The 26,942-nt window shown below is 44.5% G+C and overlaps 1 protein-coding gene across 1 annotated transcript in view; it reads left to right on the forward strand.

Annotated features, from left to right (window-relative positions):
• WBSCR17 (Williams-Beuren syndrome chromosome region 17) overlaps positions 1-26,942 on the forward strand; it is a 311,468-nt gene that overhangs the window by 98,747 nt on the left and 185,779 nt on the right. Inside the window, exon 4 of the mRNA XM_019545487.1 lies at positions 13,043-13,209. Within this exon, the coding sequence (XP_019401032.1) occupies positions 13,043-13,209 (167 nt within the window). The remainder of the gene's footprint in view (positions 1-13,042; positions 13,210-26,942) is intronic.

Raw genomic sequence — 26,942 nt, forward strand, 5'->3', positions numbered from 1 at the left:
CAACTTTCAAGAAAGGAGACAAGTCCGACTGCGGAAACTACAGAGGAATCACCTTGCTGTCCACCACAGCAAAGATTATTGCGAGAACCCTTCTGAACCATCTCCTTCCACTTTCTGAAGAGCTCCTCCCAGAATCTCAGTGTTGGTTTAGGGCATCAAGCGGTACAACTGACGTGATCTTCATAGCTCGCCAGCTGCAGGAGAAATGCCAGGAACAGCATAAGTCTCTCTACTTGGCCATCTTTGACCTTGTGAAAGTTTTCAACTTTGTCAGCCGAGCAGTGTAGCAGAGGAGCCTTATGAAGTACAGGTGCCCACTGAAATTTGTCACCATTTTCTGTCTGTTCCATGACAGTATGCAAGTGGTAGTTCTCAGTTATGGATCCCTTTGAGGTTAAGATGGGAGCTAAACAAGGCTGTGTCATCACTTCAACGCTCTTCTCAATATTCCTTACCACAATGCTACTACATCTGACCACCAACAAGCTTCCAGTTGGAGTGGAGCTAAACTACCAAACTGTTCAACTGTTGCATTTAAAAATGGGTTTTTAAACCTAGTGCTCTAAGAATTGACACAACACTGGGTTAATTAATAGCAAAACGGTTTGCTTTAATAGCCATCAACACGTTACAAAACCAAATGACAGAAAAAGACTCTTTCCCAAAATAAAATGAGCTATTACTTCTTGGATTGTCTTAGCTGCAAAGAGGTCTTTACCCAGTGCAGGCAGGAAGCAGTTCTTGTACAGCCCCACAGTGCAGATCCTTTGCTTATGGGTGGCAGGATGGCTTCTTGGTCTTCCCTAAACTGCACACCTTACTGGCAGTTCTGTCTTTCTATATACTGTTTAACTGTATAGCTTCAAAGCATTTTTCCTTGGTAGTTGACCAATTAAAGTCTGAACAAAACAGGGAGGAAAAGGGTGACCATCAAATTACAATCGTTAAATTGCCTGGTTCCTGTTTTTGGATTTGTCTAGGTGTAAAGACTTGTGCTTCTTGCAGCCACTACAATTAATGGTCAATTACACGTGATGAGTCTGGACTGGTCAAACAGGATGTTTAGAAGCATTGGTTACTGGACCTGTCTTTGGGTATTTTCTTATCAGTGGGGCAAATTTGCAATAGCTTGTACTAGTGATGGTCTGTTTACAAAACTCCAGACATGCACTGAATGATTGAGACATTTGTAACACCTTAGACATTGGATGCCTGTTTTGAGAAATGTGAGGATATCACGTACAGGACATTTTTCCTGTATTCAATGCATTTTTTACAGGTTTTGCTTGAGATGCGTATTTACTCATTTGTCATCTTTAGTTGCTAGTTCATTTGAAATGTATATGTAGTTTCCTCCTGGCTCAGCCTTTTTCTCTGGCTTCCTTAGCTAGGAGATATACATGTGATGAGCGTGTCAGGTCTCTGACAACAATTAGAACCATTGCTTTTATTATTTTATGGCACGCATGTGCTGTTGGGTACCTCAGGCTTCACGGTCTCCATGCCTAATGGGTTGCAAGCAATTAGTGGAGCTTGATTTTTTTTGTGGCAGTCTTGTTACCACAACCCAGTCTTGCCCCAGCCATTTTTGTGCAAGAGCCACTGTCCCAAGACTTCACAGTTTTCCTATCCAGCATAATCTCTGTCAACTCTGAGCCAAAACCAAGACCAGCCCAACATCTCAATCATTGAGCTCTAGTACACTGATGATGCTGTAGTTTGTGCTCACTCAGAAACAGACCTTCAGGAAATCATTGATGGCTTTACTGAGGCATACAAGAAAATGGGGACTGATGTTTAACATTTAAAAGACTGAGGTTCTTCATCAACATGCTCTTAACGAGCAGTCCTCAGCTCTTCAATTAAGATTCATGGTGAGACTCAAGAACATTGAGTATTTCCCGTACCTCAGAATCTATCTCTTGCAGAAGGCTGACATCAAAGAAATCCAATATCACCTGAAATGTGCAAGTGCAGCCTCCAGACACTTGAGGAAATGGGTGTTCAAAGGTTGTGACATCAGATCTGAAACCAGGCTCATAGTTTATCAAGCCGTTTTGATCCCCACCTTACTGTACAGAGCTGACATGTGGACAGCATGCAGGAGACATGTAAAGTTGTTGGAGAAGTACCATCAGTGCTGCCTATGGAAGATCCTCCAAATCCAGTGCGAAGACAGATGCACCAACATTAGTGTCCTCCTGCAAGCAAACACCACAAGTATTGAGGTGATGATCATCTGACATCAACTGTGCTGGGCTGGCCATGTAATCTGGATATCTGACTCGAGACTCCTGAAGCAAGTTTTATTCTCCCAGCTCAGCCAAGGCATATGCTCAAGAGGAGGGCAGACGAAGTGCTTCAAGGACATCCTCAAGGCCAACTTACAGATATGCAACATTGATGTCAACTTGTGAGATATTATCTCCCAGGACCATCCCAAGTGGAGGAAGAGTCTGCTGCAGGGACCTTAGTACTTTGAAACCTCATGACGACAACAACAGGAGATGGAAAAGTGGGAGTGGCAGAAAGTGGGAGCACATCCTGGACCAAATCAAGCATCACCCACCCCACACGGAAAGACATGTCTGAACTGCAGTAGAGTCTGTTGATCCTGGGTAGGCCTCATCAGCCATCTTTGGACACACAGATAAGATCATTATCCTCAACTGTGAGGGATTCCCAAAGACAATGATGATGAACAAAGTTCATTTGTAATAAATTCGAAAATTGTGGTTAGGAATGAGTTATTGGCTTGAGAAAGGGTAAGAATTAATTGAGTTTCAGTATACCGGAACCCATGTGGTTGTGTGCCTATGTGCTTCCCCTAGATTCTAGAAACTTTTGAAGTACAGTATTTTATGAACAACTCTGTTCTTCCTCTTTTCAGCTGTATAGGGAAATATGGGAGCCGACTTCAAATTCACTCCTTATCCAGTAGTACTGGTAACTTTGGCAGATCTTTTCGTGAGACTTCCAGTCCCAATTGATATAATCAAAATATACAGAAACAAATCCAAATTCTTGGATGGTTGGACAAACAGCTCCATTTCTAAATAAACTGATAATCATCAGAGTCTGTTGTGTTCTGTTATCAACATTTTTCATTTGTTCCCTTAAGAACAAAGAACAATGTGAGATCCTGATTTTGAACCTGTAGGACATCAAAGATTGACTTCCCCTGTGCTTATTAAAGATTGTGATAAAAAAGCATCAAAACTTTTTATCCACATACATCCTTCATATTTCTTTTGTTTAGCACCTAGCCTGCTTCTCTGTCCACCCACCTCTTGTTTGTAATACGCAATTAACGAATGCATAAGTTGGGTGCACAGTATATGATTGTTCGAAGAAACGATTTCAAGCTGAGCCAAATATAATAAGGTTAATGTCTTCTAAAATATCAATCAAATGAATCATTGAGAAAATAAGGTTATTTATGGACTGATGTTTTCCAGACAATTATTGAAGTCTGCCCTTGATGGGAACCTAATTTCACCCCTGAATATGTAAAGCAATTGAATCTTATGAGGCATATGATGAGAGGAGAGAATTTCAGGCTATGGAGGATTGTCCTTTGTTTTGTCAATAGAAATAAGCAGAGACGTAAAAAGGAGGTGAATTTCTGCTTGTTGGTTTTTATTCCCCTCTAGTTTAATTTTGCAGGGTATGTTTGTGCTCAAAGTGGGGGGAAAAGACTTATGGGACAATCAATCTAGTAGGACCTAATTGAAGGGGATCCTCTTAATACAGGTGCTGGGTATTGAGTAAGTTGCAGAAAATAGCTGGTACCTTGACTTCACTAGCTCTCAATTTGGGCGAAAGGGAAGGCTGGCACCTCCTGGTTTCAACTTACGTGAGATGTCTGTCGGAGAATGGAAGCTGGAAGAAGAGCTCTGTAATTACATCCCACATCGCTTAGCTTGGAATAAAGCAAACAGCCCTTGTTCCAGATTGCTCTCACGTGAGAGGCCCCTGACAGACCTTACACTTGAGATATGATTAACTATTAATCACAACTTAAGTAGTTACCTGGCCACATGTTCATTCAATTAATGACATGATAAAACTCCCACATACGTGTAGTGATGTTGTGGCTGGTTCCCATTGTGCCCGTACATTGACTGTGTGGCCAGGCCTATCAGCTGGTCTGTGCTCCCAGTAAGCAGCTGATGGGGGGACTCCCAGACTTGCGACTGCGTCGGAGTCAAGGGTGTATAGGAAGCAGGAGGCATCATTGTTGGGGTCATTGTGCTTTTACTTGAATGTCTGCCAGGGCCCAGGTGTCGGAGTTGTTGCAACAGAGGAACAAAATAGGCAGCTGGGTTGGGCATAGATTTAATTCTGAATCACAGATCACTACTTGCCTAATCAGTGCCAGACTAGTGATTTGTAGAGCTGGTGATGGAGAGGGGTTTCTCGAGATTGACATGGTATTGCCTTCTGGAAGTCAGCTGATATATATACACTACATAGCAAAGTGGGTCAAGTTAAATTAGCGGGCCGGTCTAACTATTTTTAGATTGTCACTTCCTAACCTAATGTCCCTCTGTGCTTTAAGAACGCTTACTTTGATTCTATGATATTTTTCTACCCCAGGATTTCTGAGCAATACATGAGACGATATCCTCTTTCTGTTACTGAAAGCGTCAATAAACATTCTAATCTCACTTGCTGCACAGAAGACTAGATTTACAGCTGTGTGGCAAAAATAAAAATGAATGATCAATGGATCCCACAGCAGACTCCTCTAGCAGACACAAACATATATAGCAACAAAACTTTATTTTATTCTGAAATTTCCTGACATGATTAATATGGCCTGACATAGACCAAGCTGTTCAGCATAAAACCAGTCATATTTCTCTCTCTCTCCCTCAATCCTCTATTTTGCTCTTGAACGGTTACTTTTATAAAGCAGTTATCTTCTACCTGGGAAGAAGCATTTATAAAAACGTCTGTCTTCATATATTTAATGTTATTCTTCATTCATCCGGGTCATTACAATTTTGGACTCAGTGGAAAATCCTTTTCCACCACTTGTTATATCATCCCCTGGATAACAACAGAAGCTGTTCTGATTGAATGGACTTTATTGTGCCTACCTCTCAATCTGTGGGAGCATGTCCGTGTTGTGCATATGAGTGAGATGGCTCAACTTAAGGTCTGCTTCTATGGCCCTCTTCAGGTCTTGGGAAATGGAGATGGACCAGAGTTCACTGAGCTTTAGCCGTGCGTAGGCTCCTGGTCCTACCTTCAAATTTCCGTTTACTGGTAACAGTATATAGTTCCCTTTTGCAGCCTTGCACAGGTGGCTGTTTCTGCCCCTTTCTGCTGCCAAAGTGATGTAAAAGGGTCTAGTATAGCAGTGAATTGAACGCAGGGATATGCTAATATGCAGTGTTGCTCCATTTTAGCTATATATCACGACCCACAGCAATGGTTCAAATAAGTTTCTAACTGGCTCCCCAATAAGTAGGCATTAGAAGCATCTTTGATTTTGTAGCCATGTGGCATTTGCCAGGAATCATGTAGTCTTTTTCAGCCCTGATTTAATGGGACATAAAAGTGTCATTCATTCGGATCAATGGGACATCAAAGTAAGAGGCAAGAAAGCAAGTGATGCCAGAGGATACATTTGCTCTTTCCCTATTGATTTTCAGTATTCTGATTTAGATCTTACAAGCAGGTGCCATAGCACATTTAACTGTGAAAATAGCATATAGTAGTAAAAATATCAAGGGGGTAATGTGCACTAATTAGCTGATGTCACTTATTTGCCAACAATTGTACCACGCTTTGCAGATGTTAAGTGTTCATTAAGTGCTAAAGATAGCACATGAGAAACCAACTCTCAGTGTGAATCTGTCTCCCAACTCTGGAGGCCAGATTCCCCACCGGTCTAAAGTGACGCAACTCTAGTAACTTCCAGTTTCGGCTTAGGTTTGTCTGTGATGGATGCTGATTAGCATGGCCTCCAAGTACATATGTAGGAAGAGGACTTGGGGATATTAAATGGCTATTTAATTTAGCAGAAAAAGACATTATGAAATTACAAGGTTGGAAGCTGACGTTAGACACATTCAGAATGGTAACAAGGAGCACATTTTTAACAGTGAAGGTTATTAATTAGTGGAACAACTGACCTGGAATCAGAGTGGACAGTCAATCACTTGCCATCCTAAGTCAGGACTGGACAGCTTTTAAGACTTTCTTACACTCAGTCTAGAGTTACGGATTTGAAATTATTGGGTGACATTCTTTGGCCTGTGTTATGGGCCTCAGTGTTCATAATGATCCTACCTGGTCTTAAGAGTCCATCAATCTATTTGCATTAATAACGAGCAGGTATCTACTTTTCCCTGCTAAAAAAAATCGGAAATTATCTGATAAAAAATTGCATAGTCTCTGATTAAAAACCCAGAAATCTGTGATTAAAATGAAAGGCCTCTCACTCCCCTCCACAGCCCCCACAGCCTTGCTGGTGCCCCTTACTCCTCCCTCACCCCCCACTGGCCCCTGGCCCTGCTGAGAAGGTGGGAGCTGCTGCAGCAGAGTGGAGCCCGAGTCCCTCACTCCCCACCAGTGCCTGTTGCCTGCCCACCGCAGGCTTGGGCAGGGGCTAGGGCTCGTTCTCCGCCACTATGTCGTGCACTCCTGGGGGAGCTGTGCCCCCTCCCCAGATCTGTGTGCAGGGCAGGGGCGGGCATGGACTGCCCACTGAGGGCTCAGGCTCCCCATCGTGCTGCCCTCCTCTGGGGCCTCCACAGCCCAGCAGGTGCAACCCAGCACTGCAGGGTACAGTGGGACCACGTAGGGATCTCCTTGCTGCTGCGAGCTCTGTGCTGCCATGGCATCCCCTGCCCCCTGAGGGGCACAACCCTGCACTGCTGCCCTGGAAGGCAAGGGGTGCCTTGCCAGGGCAGCATAGAGCTCAGCAGAAATGAGATCCCTGAGCGGCCCTGGTGTTCCCTGCAGTGCCAGTTCGCACCTGCTGGACTGTGGAGGTCCTGGGGGAGGGCAGCAGAGCGGGGAGCCCAAGCCCACTTTAGGCAACCTGTGCCCACCCCATGCACTGATCTGGGGAGCACGGGTCCCCCCCACCCCCTTTGGGAGTGCGCACAGTGGTGGGGAGCTGCCCCCCTTCCCCGAGATGAGCCACCCGCACCCCCATCCTACTCCCTGCTGTGGCCAGCAGCTGCGCATTGTGGCTTCAGCTGGGCAGCAGCCTTAACCCCAACCCTGGCCAACTCCCTCTCTTCTTACCTATGCAGACCACAGTCTTCCCCAACAACTTACCCGCAGGAGCTGCTCTTCAGGCTTCCTGGCACACGGCAGCACTTGCCTGAGCGCCCTCCTCCCACTGCCCCCTAGCCCCTTGCAGGTGGGAACTCTGCCAGCCTGCAGAGAGCTCTTTGCAAAATGGCAAAATCCATGGGCTTCTCTGTTAAAATGAGAGATCCACGTTTTCCTCTGGGAAAGGGTAAAATCCGCAGTTTTCTCTGTTTTTCCACAGGAAATGGAAAAGCCAGATCCCTGATAAAGAGGAACCTCCACTGCTGCATGGTTCATGAGTGCTTAAGTTTATCCAACCATAGCAAAGTGCTTGGCCACAGTGTCTTGCTGGAAAATTTTGCAAAAACAGGTTTTATTATATTTCCTCCTCTTCTTCTGATTGGTCCAGAATTATCATGAAAATATCCCTGCCCTGATATTCAGTACTGTTAATTGCTAGGCCGAGAAGATGCCACGTATGTGTACATATACATAGTTGATCTAGGATTAAGGATGGACTAGCTCTAAAATCTAAGATCTGGATGCTATAATACATTTTAAATTTCAGATCTGGGCTTGTACTGTGGGACGGGTCCTATATATGTAATCGGGTTACTGAAGAATTTTGCGTTTGGATCTGAATTTTGTAGCTTCAGGCTGGAGTCAGTCATTGTAAGCGATGCCTAAAGGGGATGCTTCCTCCTGTAGAAATAATATTGGTCCAAAAGACAATTCTGATAACTTTAGACCCTAAAACATAACAGTGTTGTTGGGTTTTACCTGCAAGCCCCTTTTAATCTGGTACTGCTGGGCTTCTTGTGAGGATGCTGGCCAATGAAGACTCATTCCTCTCAGCTACTTAAAGAGGGAGTTAAATCAACAGATATTTTACCTTGTAGGCTTCTCTGCCTTGTAATCAAGCTTGATTTATAACTCCATGTGCCAAGAAGAAGGTCATCCCATCTCATGGTTCATGGCATAGTCCTGCTACGGGTTGGATAAAAATTCTTGCATGCAGGATCCTTTAATACCCCAGTGCGTTAGAGAAGTCCCACCTTCCACTCAGCATCTACCAGAAGCAGCCCAGAGCCCAGGCAGCACACGTAATCTGAGAGACCGATGCCTTGGTAGGGTACGGTAAATCCTACATACCTAGACTAATATCTCAGAAGCCTCAAGAAATATTTGGAAGAGTAGAGCTGTCAACCTCTCTAACCACAGCTTGTAAATATTCGGAGCCACCTGATCTGCCTGACTAAAGCAGTGTTCAGATCGGTACTTTTTTTTTTTTTAAAGTGCCAAGGAAAAATAAAACTGCCTCCTCTAGAACGGAGCAGTCATTATCCCTGCTGCTTTTAACAAGTTCTCCATTGGCCCCTCTAATTATGTCTAAGCTCAAGCACTGTGTTTTTCTTTATCTTCTTTACTTTGGCCCCATGAGAGAACAAAAGCACCAGGTGTTTTCTTGAACACATGAATATTTGTTGATGCGTCAGCCTGTCAATAATAAATTATTGCTGTGGAGCCTGGAGGAGTTGGAGAACAACAGCACATGGCTGCAGGCAGAGCCTCACATAAACCAGCTGCTCCTCATGCCACAAGTGAAGGAAGCACACTGAAGAAGACTGACACTGGATTTTGTTGGAACTAGTTGGAGTTTAATTCTGTTTTACATTGTTGCTGCCCTCCCTAGCATGGCTGCAGCCACGGCCACTGGAGAGCTCTGTGTTTATGCTCCAAGCTTGTCTTTTGAGAACTGCAGCATTATAGATATTAGCAATAGGGGTATGTGAAGTGCCTACACTGTTCAGTGGCTGATTTCTTCTCCCAGTTTCTCTACCCATTTGTCCTCAGTATTTGGGGGCAGAAGGAATGTGATAGAATAGAAAGTAACAATGGGCTTGGTTTGGACGCTTCTTCAAGCCACTGATCACAGACTGAGCTGGGGTTACCACCAGAATAGCTTGTCTCAGGGAGTAGCTGTGCACAAGTATGAACAACTAAAGCAAAATGTTGTTTCTTTTCCTTCTCTCCTGCCTCCCTTTCTCCATCTATCCGACATAATATGTAGAGGGACAAACAGAAAGCATTTTTTAGAATCTCAAAATGAGTTTAGTTGAGTTTGACTTTTACACATCCCAGTCAGTTGAGATGCAATAAGCCCTGACCCAAACCTTTGTTCCAAAAAACACCAGCTAAACCGTGGGGATTTCACCAAAAAGTTCAGCTAACAAGTTTCCATTTCCTAGTTACCACCTGGGAACCACAGCACAGGCTATATTTTAGAAGGAGGTTGTTATGAAAATTCAAGGTCAATTCTGAGTTTACCCCTTCACTAATGTTCTTGCAGGATTGGAAAGAAATAGTTTCCCAAAAGCTGTTCAGCATCTGTTTCTATTAAGGTAGGTTCAGAGGAGGAAGGCAATAGTTACAGTGGGAAAAATATGGATTCATTTTCAACTGCTTGTTCAGTGAGAAAGCTTTATAGGTGTACTCTCTGGTAATGGTGTCATTACAAAAATCTTTCCAATTTCCTCCGTCTCATTTTGGAGCATAAAGGATGCTTGTTGCTTGCCTAAGAAATAGCTAATACAATTAAAAAATGTATTAATGTTATTGTTGGTCTGTAATTTAACTGTGTAGTTACAGCTTTTATGTGCTTTCTTCTCTCTAGTTGTCTGTCAGGCTTCACTTGGTAAATAAATACTAACTGTACTGCAGTTAATACTGCTGGATGTCCCATGTTAATCGATCACAAATGTCGAAAATTGATTTTTTTCATGGAATGACAGTTTCCTCCTTTTCCTTCTTCCTTCCTTTCCTTTCCTGAGAGCGAGAGCATTTGCTTAAATTAACCCCTACACTTCAATATCCATTGTATGTATGTATTTAAGCGTGCATACATGGAATACACAGAAACGCAAGGTTTATGTTTCCATCTACAGAAAAGATTAGCCACATCTGCAGCTTCTGTAAGCATGCCACTCCTCCCAATGTGCACTTTGGGCCAGACTTTCAAGGCTAGGGACAGACATTACACATAAGCCAGTATAAGTGATCAGAAACTGGTTTAAACCTGTAACAGAACAGAAGTTCAGTGCACATAAACCAGTTTGAAATGGCTGAAACCGGTTTGAGATAAACCTGGTTGAATGTATCATCAGACTTAACTGGTTTGGCTCAAACCACTTTATGCAATGTCTGTCCCAGACCCTTTGCGGGTTTAAGTTAAACCAGACTCCCCCAGCATCCCAGCACGCTCTCTGGGCTGGGTGGGGCTCTCTCCTCTGCTGTCTCGCTGGAGCTCGGCAGTCCCTGCAGGCGTCTGCCTGGCTTCTGCTCCCCCCGACCCTCACCACTCCATGCTAAGCAGGTATCCCCCGTCCTTCATAGACACGTCAGCATTAGCTAGCAGACCGCTTGCTGGCTAGCGTCTGTGCTGTTGGAGACGACAGAGGCAGACAGCCTTTTTGGAGCTATTCAACAGGTAGCTTAATGTCCTTCCTTGGAGGAGGTAACTTAATGTCCTTCCCTGTTTAACAGCTGTTTGCTCCCTTCCCTCCCTCTTGCCACTCCCTGCTAACCAGGAATTCCCCCCTCTCGTCTGCCTTGCGGAGTAGGTGTCTGTGTATTAGCTAACAGACCACGTGCTGGGTCTGTGCTGAATCAATAGGCAGAATCAACAGGTAGCTGGTAATGTCCTTCTGTTTTTTTAATTGGATGACAAACACTGGGGTAGGGGTGATGCTTATCAGCCCCCAGCACCCCCGGCTTTCTTGCCTGTCAGTTTGCTGCAGACAGTATACAGAAGCAGGGAGAGAGAGTGAAAAGCTCCGTATCATCAACAGGTGCATGCACAGCACACACGTGCTTTGCTTCAGTGCTGGCTGGGGGGTGGGGGCTGGTAACACTTCCACCCCTTGAACAGCCAGCCAGGAAAATCCTGGGACTGCAGGCAGGCTGGGGGTTCACACCCCTCCCTCATCAGAGCCTCCTGCTGGGACTTGGCCACACCCCACTCAGCTCAGCTCTGCGAGGGAAGGGAGGGCTGCTCTAGTGCCCCCTTCCCCACATCCCCCGGCTTCCAGCCTGAGCCACTGCAGGCATGTGCCTGAATTTCCTCAGTCCAGAGGGATGGTCTGTATGGCTGGAAACCGGTTCAGTCTAGCCAGATTAGACTGACTTGCAAAGGTTGAATCAATTCAGGCTCAGGCTTTTTGAATGTCTGTCCCCAGCCCAAAAGAGCTCAGTCGCTACTGTGCAATGAACATGATGACCTCCTTTCAAAATATAGCCCATACCATTGTGGTTCCCAGTAGGTAACTAGGAAACGGAAACTTGTTATCTGAACTTTTTTGGTAAACCCCAGGGTTTAGTTGGTGTTTTTGGAACAGAGAATTGGGTCAGGGCTTGTTTCATCCCAGCTGATTTACTTGGCCCTAACAGTGAGCTGTGCTTTGTAGTTCACAGGGTCGGACTTTCGGTCCCAGTCATCTCTTTTTGGCCTTATGATTTTATGACACTAAAACCTTATGACAGAATCATCTGAGCATGATTAATAGTGAATGAAATTATTCCTTGTCTAGAGGGCTTATAGAAAGGCAGGTAAGATAGAAATAATAGAAGACAGAGTTCCCTTACTATCAGGAGGTTCCAAAACCTTTACTCCTCTTTTGACTTCTGATAGACTTTATTTTATCACTCTGCTTACTTCGTAGTGGTCTTGAATGTGTTCACCTGTTTGCATCCTGTGATGAATGGATTAAATTAAGGCTTTTGGATAGGATCAAGTGCAGCACTAATTTATTATCTTTTGTGTGTCACTGGAACTATATCCTGTCCTGGTGGAAGCATGGATTTAATTATCTGAAAGTTCTTTGCCACCTCTTAACTCCTCAGTCCTGCTCACAGTCACAGTTATATTCATTTGCGGACCAGAAACCTCTGGTATGTCAGTAATGAGTTTGGCTGCAAAGGGAAAACCTCCCAGATCCAGGATGGAGAAATGCAAATAAATAAATGCCCAGCCACAAAAGCAAAGCTTGTTTAGAACAATTAAGGCTGGAAACATGGGGGATAATTATAAAATGGCATAAAAAAAAAAATCATGTACCAGCTGTGAAGTGCAAAGATGCCAGTTCAAGGTGACGCTCCAGTCCAAAGCATGTTCCAGCAACAGGAAAAATCCTTTTAGAAAAACCAATATTAAAACTTTGATTAAAGGTATTTGACCAGAGGTCATGTTAAGTTCATTGCGTTTTAGAAGTACCAAAAAGCAAGCAGAAGGAGATATACTAGCGCAGCTTAAGAACATGGCAAATATCTGAGCACCATTAATCTTAAAACAGACTATGAACGGAGGCTCGACTTGAAATTGCAGTCAGAGGCATTTTCCACAGTGAAAGCCGCCTTTTCCATACTGTACATCTCCGTGTGTGTGCTTGCACATATATGCATCCATGATTTACCTGGCTCCAGCTAATTGAAACTGATTAGCTGATTTTCATTTATGTTTTTGAGATTCCTTAGAAGCAAATTCTCCCTAGGAGTGCCAGCCACAGTCTAAACTCCAGCGCAGAGGGATGCATGCCTGAAATGTGGCACGTGAACAGTACAGAGTGTTTGCCAAAATGTATGGCTTTGTAAAGCTGTAGCAGTTGATTAATTGCCCTATGCAGTAGCTTGTGTTTGCGCAGCTTCTACCAGGGCTGTGGTCCAGCCAGCATTCTGCTAATCCAGTTTCTCTTTGTGTTCCTTCGTGTTGCAGGTGTAAAGAGTTGAAATATGCAAAGGATCTGCCCCAAATTTCCATTATTTTTATCTTTGTGAACGAAGCGCTGTCGGTGATTCTGCGATCCGTGCACAGTGCTGTTAATCACACCCCAGCTCACCTCCTGAAGGAGATTATCCTTGTAGATGATAACAGCGATGAAGGTAAGCAGGGCTGTGCTCTTTAATCCTAGAAAATTCAGCGGTGCATTTTTACTCTTTTTCATACATAAAACCACATAAAGAGGTTCAGCTTCATAGGAAAACAGTGACTCCAGGACACAAAGTACCATATGACTTGGAAGATGAGGCACTTTCAACATATGAGCCTTTCTACCCATCACTCAGCCACAGTCATTTAGTTTCAGTGCTATAAGCAGAACAAAACCCATCCAAACCTCCAATTTGACTTTTAAATGCATTTCCAAGCAGTGTGTGTCAGAGGAATAAAAGAAACCATCAACCAAGTTGAAGAGAGATAGTATCCTTGTTACCATCATCGTCATCACAAGAGCACCAAGAAGTCCCAGATGAATTTGTGATCGTAGCACTATGAATAATATTCTAAACACTATCGAAATGCATAGTAAAAGGCATGTCCCCAAAGAGCGTATACCACGTTTGCTCTCATCCAAAATGAGGTTTTTTACCCATTTAACATGGGAGGGGAAAAGCCCCCTCATTTTGGATTCAAGTGCAGGATGGTGGGGAGGGGGAGGGGGAGGGGGAGCAGGCAGTTGCTGCAACTCTGGCCCCTACCCATGGTTGAGGTGGGAGCTGCAGCACCTCTGCCCCTCCATCCCCTGCCCCTGCCCCATCTTGTCTGTCCCCTCCCTGCTGATGCGGCCAGCTGGGCCCCGGAGCTTTGGCAGGAACTGCTGCCACTGCTACTACAAGGTTGGGCTGAGAGCTTGAGCCATGAGCAGGGCCAGGACCATGGTGGAGCCAGAGTGAGGGTATGTGGTGGGGGCTGGGGCACAGACGAGGGGTAGAAGTGGCAGAGGAGTAGTGAAGGCAGACAGCAGCAGCAGGTGGCAGGCACTGGCAGGTAGGTGCAAGGGGGTGTAGGCATGGGAGGACAAACTGAAAGGGGCAGGGAGAGCAGGTGACCAGGGAGGAGGCAGCAGGAGGAACAAGCAGCGGGGGGACAGGCAGCAGGGGGCAACATATGCGAGGCCAAGGGGCAGGAGTCAGGGTGCTGCCCCCACTGCCTGCCCCCCCGTCATGACTTTACCTGCTGCAGCAGTGAGTGGGACACATTTTAGCTGACCCGCCAATAATTAGATGCTATACAGTGGAAAATTGTAACAAACGTATACATTTTCCAAGTATAGAATCTAATTGTTGGGGGTTTGTCTTAAATTCAGAGTCTTCCTGGATTCTGGCAAATTTAACAGTAGTGGCATCTACTGGACAGAGTACCAAAATAAGAGCCAGGATTCTTGGGTCCTATCCCGGGGTCTGCCATTGACCTAATAAGTGACAATTGGGCAGGTAATTTTCCCTTCGGATATTCCAGTTTGAAATGGGTGAAATGGGTATGATGATTTCTTGAGTATATTTAACAGTTTCCTGGAAAAGTGGCAATGCCCTCATCCCCCTGCTTTCCCTGTGGCAGATTAGGGAGTTTTTTGATGTTTTGGGGATGGTGCCTGGTAGTTGTGAAAGATGTTCATGAAGTTTTTAATAGGTTAGACACACACTTGTCTAAGATGGTTTCGATGGGGACAAACTTGCCTTGATCAGAGGGTTAGATTGACTGACCTCCTGAAGTCCTTTCTGGTCCTACTTTTCTATGCCTCCTGTGATAGTGTCTTTCTTTCCCTTGAAGCACCTTCCCTTCTTTCCTTCGAGAATCTGAGTCAGTCTGGAAGTTAGGTTTTATGAGGGAGGACTGCCTCTATTGGTATTTTCAAAATCCAAAATATTCCCACATCTTGATTCTCTTCTGGTTTTACAATTTGTGCAGTCAGGTGGTGTTCAGTTTTAGGTCAAATCATCATCATTACCATCTTTCCCTTTTCCATTGCACACACTACAGTAATAAAAATAATCGAGGGCTATCTATCTTGTGATGCATTAGGTCTGCAAGGGAAGAATTAGGAGAAGTGATAGCTGATTTTCCCTTTAAAACCATTCCAAAGGGAGGCTGAGAGCTTGCATTTCCATTTGTGGTGAGATGAGATAGGAATAAAGTAAGCAACTCAAGCCTGTAAAAATAGGCACTCAAGTGCTACAATAATGAGTACCATTAGAAAGCCGACGAATTATAATAATTACAGTAATAAAAACAGCTCCTCGGCTGGTGTAAATCAACAGAGCTCCACTGAAGTCAACTAAAATCATGGGTGATTTACACCATCTCAGTTTTTGGCTCCTCATCTGAAAAGCCTCCTGTGACCAGTGAAGGAAGGCGAAGATAATTTGCGTTCTCAGGCTCTCCTATTTTGCAGGTAAAATCTTTTGGAAGTATCAAAATGAAATACTGCACCCCACCAAGTCCTTCTGCATCCACCGGATAAAGAGAAAAGTGTGCCTTAAAGGGGAACCCATCTGTATTAATTATTTATCTGCAACACTCCCTGCCATGTGCAAAGAAATACATGTCTAAACAGTCTCTACCAACCACTCAGTGTGTAGCCCAGCAACAAACGTTGTATCAGATGCTGTTGGTGGGCTCTGGAGACGTTTCTGAAAGGCGCATAGGACAATGAAATGAATTCCTTTGAAAAAAAACTTTCCTCCCTTGAATAGCAGAGACCGCAGCTGGCAATGAGAATGCAAAATTAAAAACTGTTTTTCTTTATTTGCTGCTGAGATTAAAAGGCCCTGTTCTCATCCATGTCTGCTCTAAGGAATTCTGTTCCAGTGCAGGCACTACTTTCTGTAATCTGGTCAAAGAAGGAATAGAGACCTGGACGTTAGCCACTGTCTGGGTGGTGGTGGGAGGCAGGAGGCTGAGTTAGGTTAATTTTAGTTCCTCGCATGTTTTGCAGTGTGTTCCCTAGCTTCATGGTCTGCTTGTCCCCACTTATTAAAGTACTCTGCAAGCATCCACCTTTCAGCCAGAATCACCGCATTGATTCTGGGAACCTGAACTCTGCAACATGCCAAAATAGTATTGCAATATTGGGATGGTGTCTAGGAGTCCCAGTCATAAACCAGGATCTAGATGCTGTACAAACAGAGCAAAATTACATTCTCTGTCTCAAACGGCTTATAGCCTGAGCTATGCTCTGGAACCAGTGCCGCTGTAGTTGTACTCTGCTGGCAGAAGCTCTGTGGAAGCACTGAGTATGTTGGCAGAAGGAGTTTTCCTGCTGCTTTAGTTGTGCCATCTCCCTAAACGACACGGGATAAGTAGACAGAACCCTTCCCCACAGAAGATGTCCTCTTCTGTTAGCATAGCTGACACCGGCCTTCATGACTCTGATATTTTCACACTTACCCATAGCTGATATAGCAATTCAGGCAAATGGATCAGGCCTGAAAGAAAGCATGGATACAAAGAGATGGAGAAGTTCAAGGAAACAATGAGACAGTTTTAGTGAGCATGATCAGCAGCAGTCTCAGCACACCAGAACCCTAACCCTTATCAACCTTTTGTAGGCACTGACAGAAGAGCATTTTAAGGAGTTGTCTGAAGGAATATAATGAGGTGGCTGTTTCATGAGCTTATCCCTGGCATATAATAATTCATCTGTTTTTCTCTGTGATAAGAAATAATACCAAACCATATGCATACCATAGATCATGCATATGCACTGCTAATAATGCATAGGCAAGAAGCTCAAGAATAGAAAATAATTACTAATGGCAATATCATCATTACATAGTTCACGCTAATGATGGGAAATAATTACAAGCGATCGTGGTGTCTTATACCTGACACTTCTGATATTACAAATAAAATGGCTATAATAAATGGATTTGCATTCTACAGGGAAATAATGTCAGATTCTACATTATGAGCTTTGAGCTAGGAAGATTGAGTCTACAGGAGTACTAGCAACAAACTGAGGGCAGACATGAAGTCGTCTGGGTGTGACTGGTGACTAGAGTTGAGAAGGTTTGGTTTACGAAGGGAACTGGTGAAGTGCATCTGTAACGGACTCCAATAGATATGTGAAATTAGTATGCACATGGATACAGGATTTTAATCAGTTCCATAAATTTTAAATATTGATTGGAGGTTTGGCGTGTCCATCTTTCAGATTCCTGTAAAGAAGGCTGTTTTTCAGAGAGTAGCAGCTCTAAAATTTCTGAAGTTCAGAGGTTGGGCACATGGAATTGGGGAACTTAATGTCATGAGTGACCCCCACAAATACCATATTTAAGTTTCTGTTTCTGGTAGTCAGATTTTGGAGTGTGGCGTTAGCTGTGTGATGTTCCCAGACAGTAACTACACAAGAATATATGGAGGTGAAGATTATGTACCAGGAATGCAAGTGAAATGCTTTACCATGATATTTTAATCATCTACAAACCAGTCGTTAAAATTTAGGAAGCTCAGAGTTCCAATTACATTGCAAAGAAATCCAAACATATGAAGGTTAGAAATTCATGGTTTTGGCATCCAGATAGAATTGTATGATTACTGTATGGTGTACTTAAAGGGTAGAGGCTATCTAAATCAGTTTGGTGTTTGTGGTTGAAGAGGAGAAAAACAGTTTTTATAGGCTCATCAGGTTTTTTTTGTCTTTCTGTTGGCATCACTACACAGCAACATGTACAACAAACCTGAAAAACACAGATCCCTACAAATGTATATTACAAAAAGAAGCTAATTTTGATAAATGTGACAGTTCTAATTGTTTACTCCTAGATTGTAAATTGTGACCAGAAACATTAATGCATTGTAACACAAAGTTCCTTCCCCAAAGGCAGATGCCAGGAGAATTTCAGGTTTGAAACTTTTTTTTTCCCCCCTCATTGAGGTGCATGCTATACTTTATGTAAAGACTTTTTGTAGCTTGTCTTTGTTTGTTTCTGTTGTTGCTGCTTTATAATTGCAAAGACACTACACAGCTTGTGTTTTTGAGCGATAACACATTTCCGAGGTCGTTGAAGGCATACAGCAATATACCCCCGAGACATTATGTTATCTCACAGTCGCACGCCTTGTTCAAGTCTGTTGCTTAAGCATCACCTGCCTTTTTGCTGTCTGTCTGCAAGCATTTTTAATCTGGAATAATATCTCTTTGAAAAGAAAACCTCACGGTATAAAAGAAAACCTCAAGATAAAAGGCTACTTAAAATACCTAGCTGCATTCAGTGATGCATGTGGCTGGTTGTAATTTACCTCGGTGTAACAATCTTAGCTGTGACTGGATATATCATTATCTTGCTCCACAGCTCATTTCAACAACAACAGTGCTCCCGGTGTGTTCCCTGGGGAGCAGACTGTTTTACAGGTTTGGAAGGAGAGTGCACGTAAAGAAAAGTTCATGTGGGCTGACGAGGAGTTGAGTCACGTTTTGACTCGTCTTAGGTACCCGAGCCAGCCCCAAATCCCCGGTGGCCCATACCTGCTAATTAACAACAAGCTAATTAATTACAGTTGTTATTGTGCAGTTCACTTTGTAGCCAGATAAGAATTTTGTGAGATATTTAGGAGTACGGTGAACCGTTTTTGTTTGCTCATTTTGGTGTTTATTCCTCTGAGCTTTGAGCGCATTAAGGTCAACTGAAGTGAAGATTTGAAGCTAAATGTTCCCATATCACCAGTTTTTGCGTGGTGTCCACCATGTGTTCCAGTTCAGTCCCTAGCATTTATTTCCCTTCCCATTGCTTTGCCTAGAAAATTTGCCTAAAAGGTCAGAAGTTTAGTCCATTTTCAAGTCCACTATAGGAGTTTCTTATTACAAAACTTAGTTCTAGTATAGCTGGCTCATAGTTCCTCAGACTTACAACATGACTGGTTCCTGAAAACCACATCTGAGTCAAAATGTTGTAACTCGGAACCAATTTTCTCATAACAAACGACGTTGTAAATGAGGTATTGGTTCCTGAACCTAGGCCCGATACCCTATTTTCACCAAAAATACCCCAGAATTTTGTACTCAATCAATTATAGATGAGTAATATAGCTACATTAATATATTTGTATTGTAAATAGCACTCATATTGATTTGGAAGGACTTCTTTGAGGTGACTTTGCTGGACTTTTTGAAAGGCTCTTGGTTGGACTTTTTGAAGGGGTCTTGGCTGGAGTCTTCGCAGGAGTCTCGGCTGCAGGTTTTTCCGGAGTCTTGTCTGCTTTCTTAAAGGAGGTGTCCAAGGAAGTTTGGACAGATGTTCTCCAGGGAGGTAAGTGACGCAGTGAACATGTTAGCTGGCGTGGCATTGCATTGGATCAAGCTTTGTAAGTCGAAACTGGCATTGTAAAGTTGAAACAGGGTGTCAATTTATAAACGTTGTAAGTGCAAAACGTTGTAACTTGAAATGTTGTAAGTTGAGGACTGCCTGAACACAGTTATCTAGTCTTCCTCTGTGCTGCTTGTAGTGTATCGCTAATCAAAATTGAACCAAAAACGGTATCTGATAAGCCACTGTAATCTTTCTACAGGCCCGGGTAGCTGGCCCAGCTCTCCACATTCTACGTATCTGTTGATAATATCATAGTTGGCAATTGGGTTTTAAAACAGAGCAACAGATCTGGAGGGTGTGACAAGATGATCACTCGAGGTCCGTTCTAACTGGGTGCATCTACACACGACACTGTGCTTTTTAGTACTTCCTTTTAGAAGAATTAAAGCACGGTGCAGTATGGGTGGTTTTACTGCACTGTGTGCGTGGTTAGATTTTGCTGCTACCCGACCATGGTGGCACACTTCTACCAGGGAAGCATGCCACTGTGGTGATGTAGCTGTCGATCCCATGTAGACCTATGTGATCATTACATTGCCATGGCACGCTGTACATCTATGTAGCATGTCACTACATTGCCATAGGGCAACATGTAGCACACCCACAGATTTTGTATTATTCTAAGATGTATTGTTTCCTACTTCCTGGGACTCTCCCTCCACTAGAGATTAATGGAGGCAGATAGAAACTAGAAGAGAGAACTGAAATTGGATTGACTGGCATTTTTTACTTGGGCTTTTGTTTAAGTCTTGCCTGGAAATGGCCAAATACCAGACATTATTTTTCTCTTGCACATTTGCAAATACTAATTGCATCCTTAATACGTGTGTTCGTTGAATGCTATGGTTATGATCTGAAAAATCATCCCTCCAGTTTTCTTCAAGAGGGAAGAGAATGGCCGTCATGGGATATTCAGAGAAACAAGAGGTAATACTCTGAATTCTGTTGCAATGTTTAGCTTGCCTTAAACTGTATCTCATTTGGTCCGTGCTCAAATACCCTAGTCATGTGTATGCTGGGTTGATAGTCCAGTAATTAGGAAAGACAATCAACAGCCAGGAAAGCAGCTCTTCTTCTGTGACCTGGGGCAGGTCAGCTTGCTTTGTGCTTTTCAATTTATGAACTGTAAAATGGATATAATCCTAAAGGCTCTCAAAAGGTCTGTGAGGCTCAGTAATTTTATGAAGCTCATGGAAATCTTCTCATCATTAGTGGTGATCTAGGAAGGCAAAATGTTGTTTTTGCAGAGTGTTAGACAGAACTGATCAAAACTTTAGTAAGTTCTCTGAACTATGTGATGTTTTTCTCCCCTAGTGCAATTTGCATGAAGCCCTGAAAGTAGCAGAGCCAAAGGCAAGATTGGCAATCTGAAAGCTAGCTTCTTCAGAGAGGCTTTTTTTTTTTTTTCCTCCTTTGTTGCAGTCATTTAATTTCTGGCATGCTATTTCAAGACCTCCCAGCCTCACCAAATAACATGGCTCTGGGATATGCTGCAGAGAAACAATATCTGGGGATAAAGCATTTCCTAATTTATATGACAGAGAATAAGTTTGTCACTATTGACCTAACTGCAGCAGCTCTCTGAATTCAGAGCCTAAAGCTACGTGTTCTGATGATGCCATGTCAGGAAGCATTGAGTTAGTTTTCTGTTATGTTAATAGCACTCACTAAAGTGATTGCTGAAAAAGAAATATGAATGCAAAATTAGGATTCATTTAAACTGATTTAGATTAAGATTCGATTTGAGAGTGAGTTCTGATTTACAGCCCAAGCAAATTCATGTGGAGGGAATGCGGCATTTCAGATGTTGCAAAAATCAGCCTCCCCAGGAACTGAGTCTCACTGGCAAGGGTGGTTTCCCAGATGCTGGTCCAACAAGAAGCAGCACCTGACTTGCAGTGGGACTGACATGGCTCAGTTAAAAAAAAGAAGTAAAGGCTCAGGATCCAATCTGTAACAGGAATAACTCCCTAGGGGTCGCAGCGCTCTCCCCTAGCACCCCTTACCGTGCCCAGTCAGTCTACGATGCACCCTCAACCTCGCCCGCCACGTTTTTGATATCAATTATGTAATTAGGGAGGCTGCCTCTTCTGTTCTCCTGGGTACGGTTATCCTCCTGTACATTAGCCCGGCTCTGCTAATGGGTGTTCCTGGGCACCCCAGCCTTATGGGCTATGCATGGCTCCAACCACCCCTTTACCATGCTCCAAGCCTCGCAGATGTACCAGATGTTGTTCGGTCAGTCTCGCTCTTTGCACTCTCTGGCACTCGGGCTCCTCGCCGCCCCCTTTGCCTTGGGGCTCCTCACCGCCCCCTGCTCTGGGGTTACCGCAGCCTTGGGGCTCAGGTGGCTGTAGCCGTGCCTGGCCCCAACTCTCCTCCGTGGGGTCTCAACCCCCCTGCTGGGCTCAGGTGGCCTTAGCCTTACCTGGCCTCCGATTCTCCACTCCCCTTTTCCTCGGGGCCGGGGTCAGTGCACCCCCAAGTGCTGTGCCCTCTCTGGCGCCGGGGTCCCCACGCTACTGTGGAGCCCCTATGAGGCCTCCCCCAACTCCTAATAGCCTCACCTGGTCCTCCGGTGTAAACCACAGACACAAAGCATAAGCCCCTGGGCTCTAACATAAATTCTAGATGCTTAGCTGTAACATCCTTCAAGCCACCCGATGGGTATTCTGTCTCTTCCCCCCATATCAGCCTGCTTGTGCAGTCCAGATTCTCCTCTTTACTCACCTAGGCAGACGTCTCTCTCCCTTGGTGGCCAGCAGCCCACACACCCCAGCCTCAGACTTGTGGTTTATATATATAGGCACCAGGCCCTGCCCCTTCTGGTCAGCTGACCAGGCAGGTGTAAGTCCTTACCCTCATTAAGTGGTTGGCCCGGCAGCCTGCACCTAGGTCCTTATCTCTGCTCTCAAAGTTGCAGGCACCTTAGTGCCCTGTTACACAATCCTCTAGTCCAGTGGCGGCCAAGCTATTTTGGCAGGCATGCCACAAATTAACCCTCCCTAAATGCCACTCCAGCCTCCTTCCCCTGCCCAATCTGCTTCTCTGCTTTCTGCTTCTTGTCCTGTGCTCCCACCCAATCGGCTGCTCTCATTTCTGCTTCCTAGCCACTGTGCTGCTTTTCACCTTACTGATTTGCCACACCAAGACATGCATAATGCAGGTTGGCCACTCCTACTCTAGTCCTTTTTCTGTCCCTCTCCTGCTGTCCCCCTTCATCTCCTGCCTGGTCATTTTTGATGGGTTGAAACCTGGCTCTTGAGTGAAGCTCTTGTCCTTTTGAAATCCAGGAGAGGTTTGCCACTGAGGGGGCATCTACATGCGCACTTTACCGTGGAGATGACTAACTGGCTCCACAGTAAAGTGTCACTGTCTACACATGCGGTGCTATTAGGTTGGAGTAAACTAATTAACTTCGCCAAGGGTAGCACTGCCTGACACAAGTACTGTCCTATGGCAGAGTTATTTACTTTGTCACAATGCACATGTAGACAGCAACTGGGGCAGGCTGGAGCATGAGGATTTAACAGTGCAGGGCTGCCTGCCAGCTAGCCCCACACTGTAGCACCCTTGTGCTCCAGCCAGCCCTTCTGCAGCACGTTGGGCTGGGGCAGAGCACCTCAGGGTTGGCAGGCTGACCCCCCCAAGCCCACTGCCAGCTGGGGTTGTGCCACACTGGCTCAACATGCAGTCTTGGGCACATGTGTGAATGCTGCACCTGGGAGCAATAGACTCCAATGCAAACTTCAACAGTTTATTCAATCGTGCTAACTTCACATGTAGATGTGCCCAGAGTTCTGTGCGGCCAGGATATTTTTTCTTCTATCTGAATAAACTAGTTTTGTGTCCAAGACCTATCTCTATAAGCCAAGCTCATTTGCCTGAAAAAGGCTGAAAATCCAAATCCAACCCAACCCAATTTAGATCTGAATTTCCCAGCAGGAGTCTAGCGTCAGTATGAAATAGAAATCTTTCCTTTCCCCATTTTGATTTTAAAGTAATTTTGCTCCTCCATGTACAATCCAAGTCCCCAGGCTGTGCACTGAATCTTTTCTTCATAAAGCCTCAGAATATACCCAGGGTCTGTGGACCTCCTTTCTGGGAGAGCTCATAAGGCTTATTATTGTACTAAGGATCTTTATGTGTACTGCAGTAGCACCAAGAAGCCCCAACTAAGTTTAGGGACTTGTGTGAGAAACTGCCCAAATGCTTTGTCTAAATAGACAAAGGGTGGAACAGCAAATAAAGGGACAGAAATCACAAAGCAAGCAGAGCTCGGATTAGACCCCTGAGGCTATGTCCAGTGCCCATCTGCTGAACTGCATTACTTCTCTTGCATGGAAATGCGCCCAGTGTGCACTCGGAGTGTACAAGAGGACTAGATGCAACATGTGGCCAGCCTAAATGCCACCCTGCCCCATATATCAAGGTAACTGCATTGTTTCTTCTGCTCTCATGGCTTTCTATGAAACATGATATAGGATCTGTCTTCTGGTCAGGAGTTAATGGTAAAATTTGTTGAGTTAATAGAAATGGAAGCAAAACAAATGGAAATGTCTTGGGTCTCGCTAGTTCCCATTTCTGTGAGACATACAAACCCTGAAACGGTCACATAAAGCTCCTCCAGGAGCATTTGCACTCTTAGGCCACATCCAGATGAGCAGGGGTGTGTGCTTGCAACAGCACTAATAGTAGCGGCACAAATTTGTGCCCCAGCGCATGCTCTTTGTTGGGGGACAAACTGTCCCACTTCAGGCAAACTGGCCATGCGCAGCTTCTCCTGGCTTCTGGCCAGGCTCCATGTGCTGCAAGGAGTGCTGGCTGGGGCACATGGTTCTTCAGTGAAGGACTAGCCAACAGGCAGCCCCTGTACTGAACCACCCTGTGCCAGCCAGCCAGGGAGCGGCACGTGGAGACAAGGGAGCAGGCAGCCCAGAGAGCAGCCCCGTGCCTGGCTGGGGCTTGGTGTGCTTCAGTGTGAGGGCTCTGCAGCACATGAAGATGGGGGAGTAGGCGGCCCTGGGCCGCCTGCTCCCCCCTCTCCACATTTGTCTGGGTGCACACTACTTTCATGTGCTTTGCCTCACTTTTTTTATTGGGGCTTTTTTTGCTACCAGAAATCCCAGTAGCAAATTTTGCCACGGTGCACAGTTTAATATTCATGGTGTGCAGTTTGTGGCACCTGAAAGGTTTATGATGCCACAAACCACATGTGCCTGCATGTGTGGACATGACCTTAGGGCTATTCTCTTGTTTGAGCCATTCCTCGCCTATGCATTACCTGCAGCACAGTAGTAGGGAGGGGAATATGTGACCGAGCAGGATCCGGCTGTTGGATTTTCTGACCAGTTTTGCAGACCAAGATGTTGGGATAAAGGCCCTGAAACCTTTGGTGCTTACCTCAACCAAACCAGTGTTTTAAGCCTCCTGAGGGTCACCCATCACTGAGCTATATAGATATATCACCATTCCTCCTTGTTTTACTCTTGTCGTACTCTCCTTTTGACTTTGCATGCACAACTCCCTATGGCGCTTTCTCTGTGTCCTTCTTTCTGCAGAGAAATTCACCCTCTGGTTTGAAAGTTTTTTAATTGTTTTTTAATCTGTCTAATAAATCCACAATATGCAACATTAATAACTTACCTTCTGACAAAAAACTCATGAGAAACCAATGCTATACATGTGGGGTTTTGGTCTGTCAAAAAACTTCTGTGTCTCTGTCTCCTTGAAGCCTCACAGAGGGAATGCTGCTTCCATTAAATATTGGTCTCCTATGAGTGGCTCAGCATGAAACTAAAGTTGCTGCAATCGTATATGTATGTGATGCAGATGCTGTGGGATGTAAATGGTCCCCCCCCCCCCCCACCACCTTCCTCCCTCTTTCAACATAAAAGAGAGAGATGGTACCTGTGGGGATGGATGTGTAAGAGGACACAGTGCCAGAAAGACACTGAAGAAAGCACAGTTGTTATGTGTGTGGAAGAATAGACATAAGGAGAGGGACTAGCCCATCCCATTCCTTGAATTTGTCTCTGGCTGAGCACAATGGATGGGATATACGGTAGATTCTTTTGTTCTCTGTTGTTTTATAGTGACCTACTCCACCGCTCGTATATCAGTATTCTGACCTTGGATGTTACATTAGCAGTGCTTTTTTTTAAAAAAGAGTTAAAAACAAGTCACTCAGACATCCATGGAAATGCCTAGAAATTCAAGGGGACAGGCCTGAAAGTAATGTCATAGAGCCCTCGAATTCTGCAAAAGTGAGAGCCATTCCTCAGCATTTTCTTTTACCAATATGATGGCGTAGCCTGTGTTGTTGTAATAATAACACCTAGCTCTGATATAGCACTTTTTTCTAAGTAGATGACTACCAATGGGAGAACTGAGGCACTGTGAAGAGAAATGATCATCCAGCAGACCCATAGCAGGGCTCAGGATAAAATATACTGATTGGCAGTCAGAGAAACAGCCTGGCAGCCATTAAAATTCTAAATGACTTTTATGCAGTGCCCAGCACAGTAGAAACAAGTGTACGGCTGAGCCTTGCAGCACTGCAACAAAAAGAACAAGAGTAGCACCAATGATGTATTTATATCTCCCTTTTATGTACTTGCATGTTCAGTACTTTGCTTTTACACCGTGTGTCTCTTATACTTTGTAGATATCTGAAAGTACTAATAAGTTCGATACCTATAATGACTCTAGAAACTGACAGATCCATTATGTATTCAGCGGTAGCACATACACAGCTTTAGACAATTTAATTAAATGATCAGCAGTTCCCAGTAAGTAGAAGGTACTTATAGAACATGATATTAGGCTCTTCTGAAAGAAGCAGAAATCTCTTCATTACTGTAATAAGAGCAGGGGGAATTTCAGCTAATCCAATGGGAAGGTTTGGAAGATGCACACAGCAAACACAGAGACTGAAATGGCACAGCTGAGTAACAGGGATGAAAAAAACTGAGGTGTGCAGCTCCCTGGTCACATCTACATGTGCGCTTAACTGTGGAGAAGACTAATTAGCTGTGGAGTAAAGCATCACTGTCTGCACGTGTGATGCTGTTAGGCTGCAGTCAGCTAATTCACGTCACTGTAAGATAGTACTGTCAGGGAAAGTACTATCTTATGGTGGGATAATTAATTGCGATTGGAGGCATGTGTAGTAGGGCTGTGCAAAACAGAACTGTTTCATTTCGACGTTTTTGACGGGACAGCGTTTCATTTAGAGTTTCATTTCATTTTGAAACTACTGTTCTGTTTCATTTTGTCGAAACTGTTTCACTGTCTTGATGTTTCACCCATAGGCTATAATGGGGAACCATAAAACTGCCTATACCTTTGTCAGTTCATGCCTGATTTGGATGAGACCTGCAGGGATGGTAGCCCCTTGTGCAGCCATGAAACCTGTCAAGTTTCAAGGAGATAGATGCAGAGGTTTCTGTGAAACTGCACCTCAGGCTGCTGACAAGCAAAACTCGTGGGGTGTGTGTGTGTGTGTGTGTGTGTGTGTGTGTGTGTGT

This window comes from Crocodylus porosus, unplaced genomic scaffold, assembly GCF_001723895.1.
Source record: "Crocodylus porosus isolate Cpor-Errol unplaced genomic scaffold, CroPor_comp1, whole genome shotgun sequence".
NCBI classification, from domain to species: Eukaryota; Metazoa; Chordata; order Crocodylia; family Crocodylidae; genus Crocodylus; species Crocodylus porosus.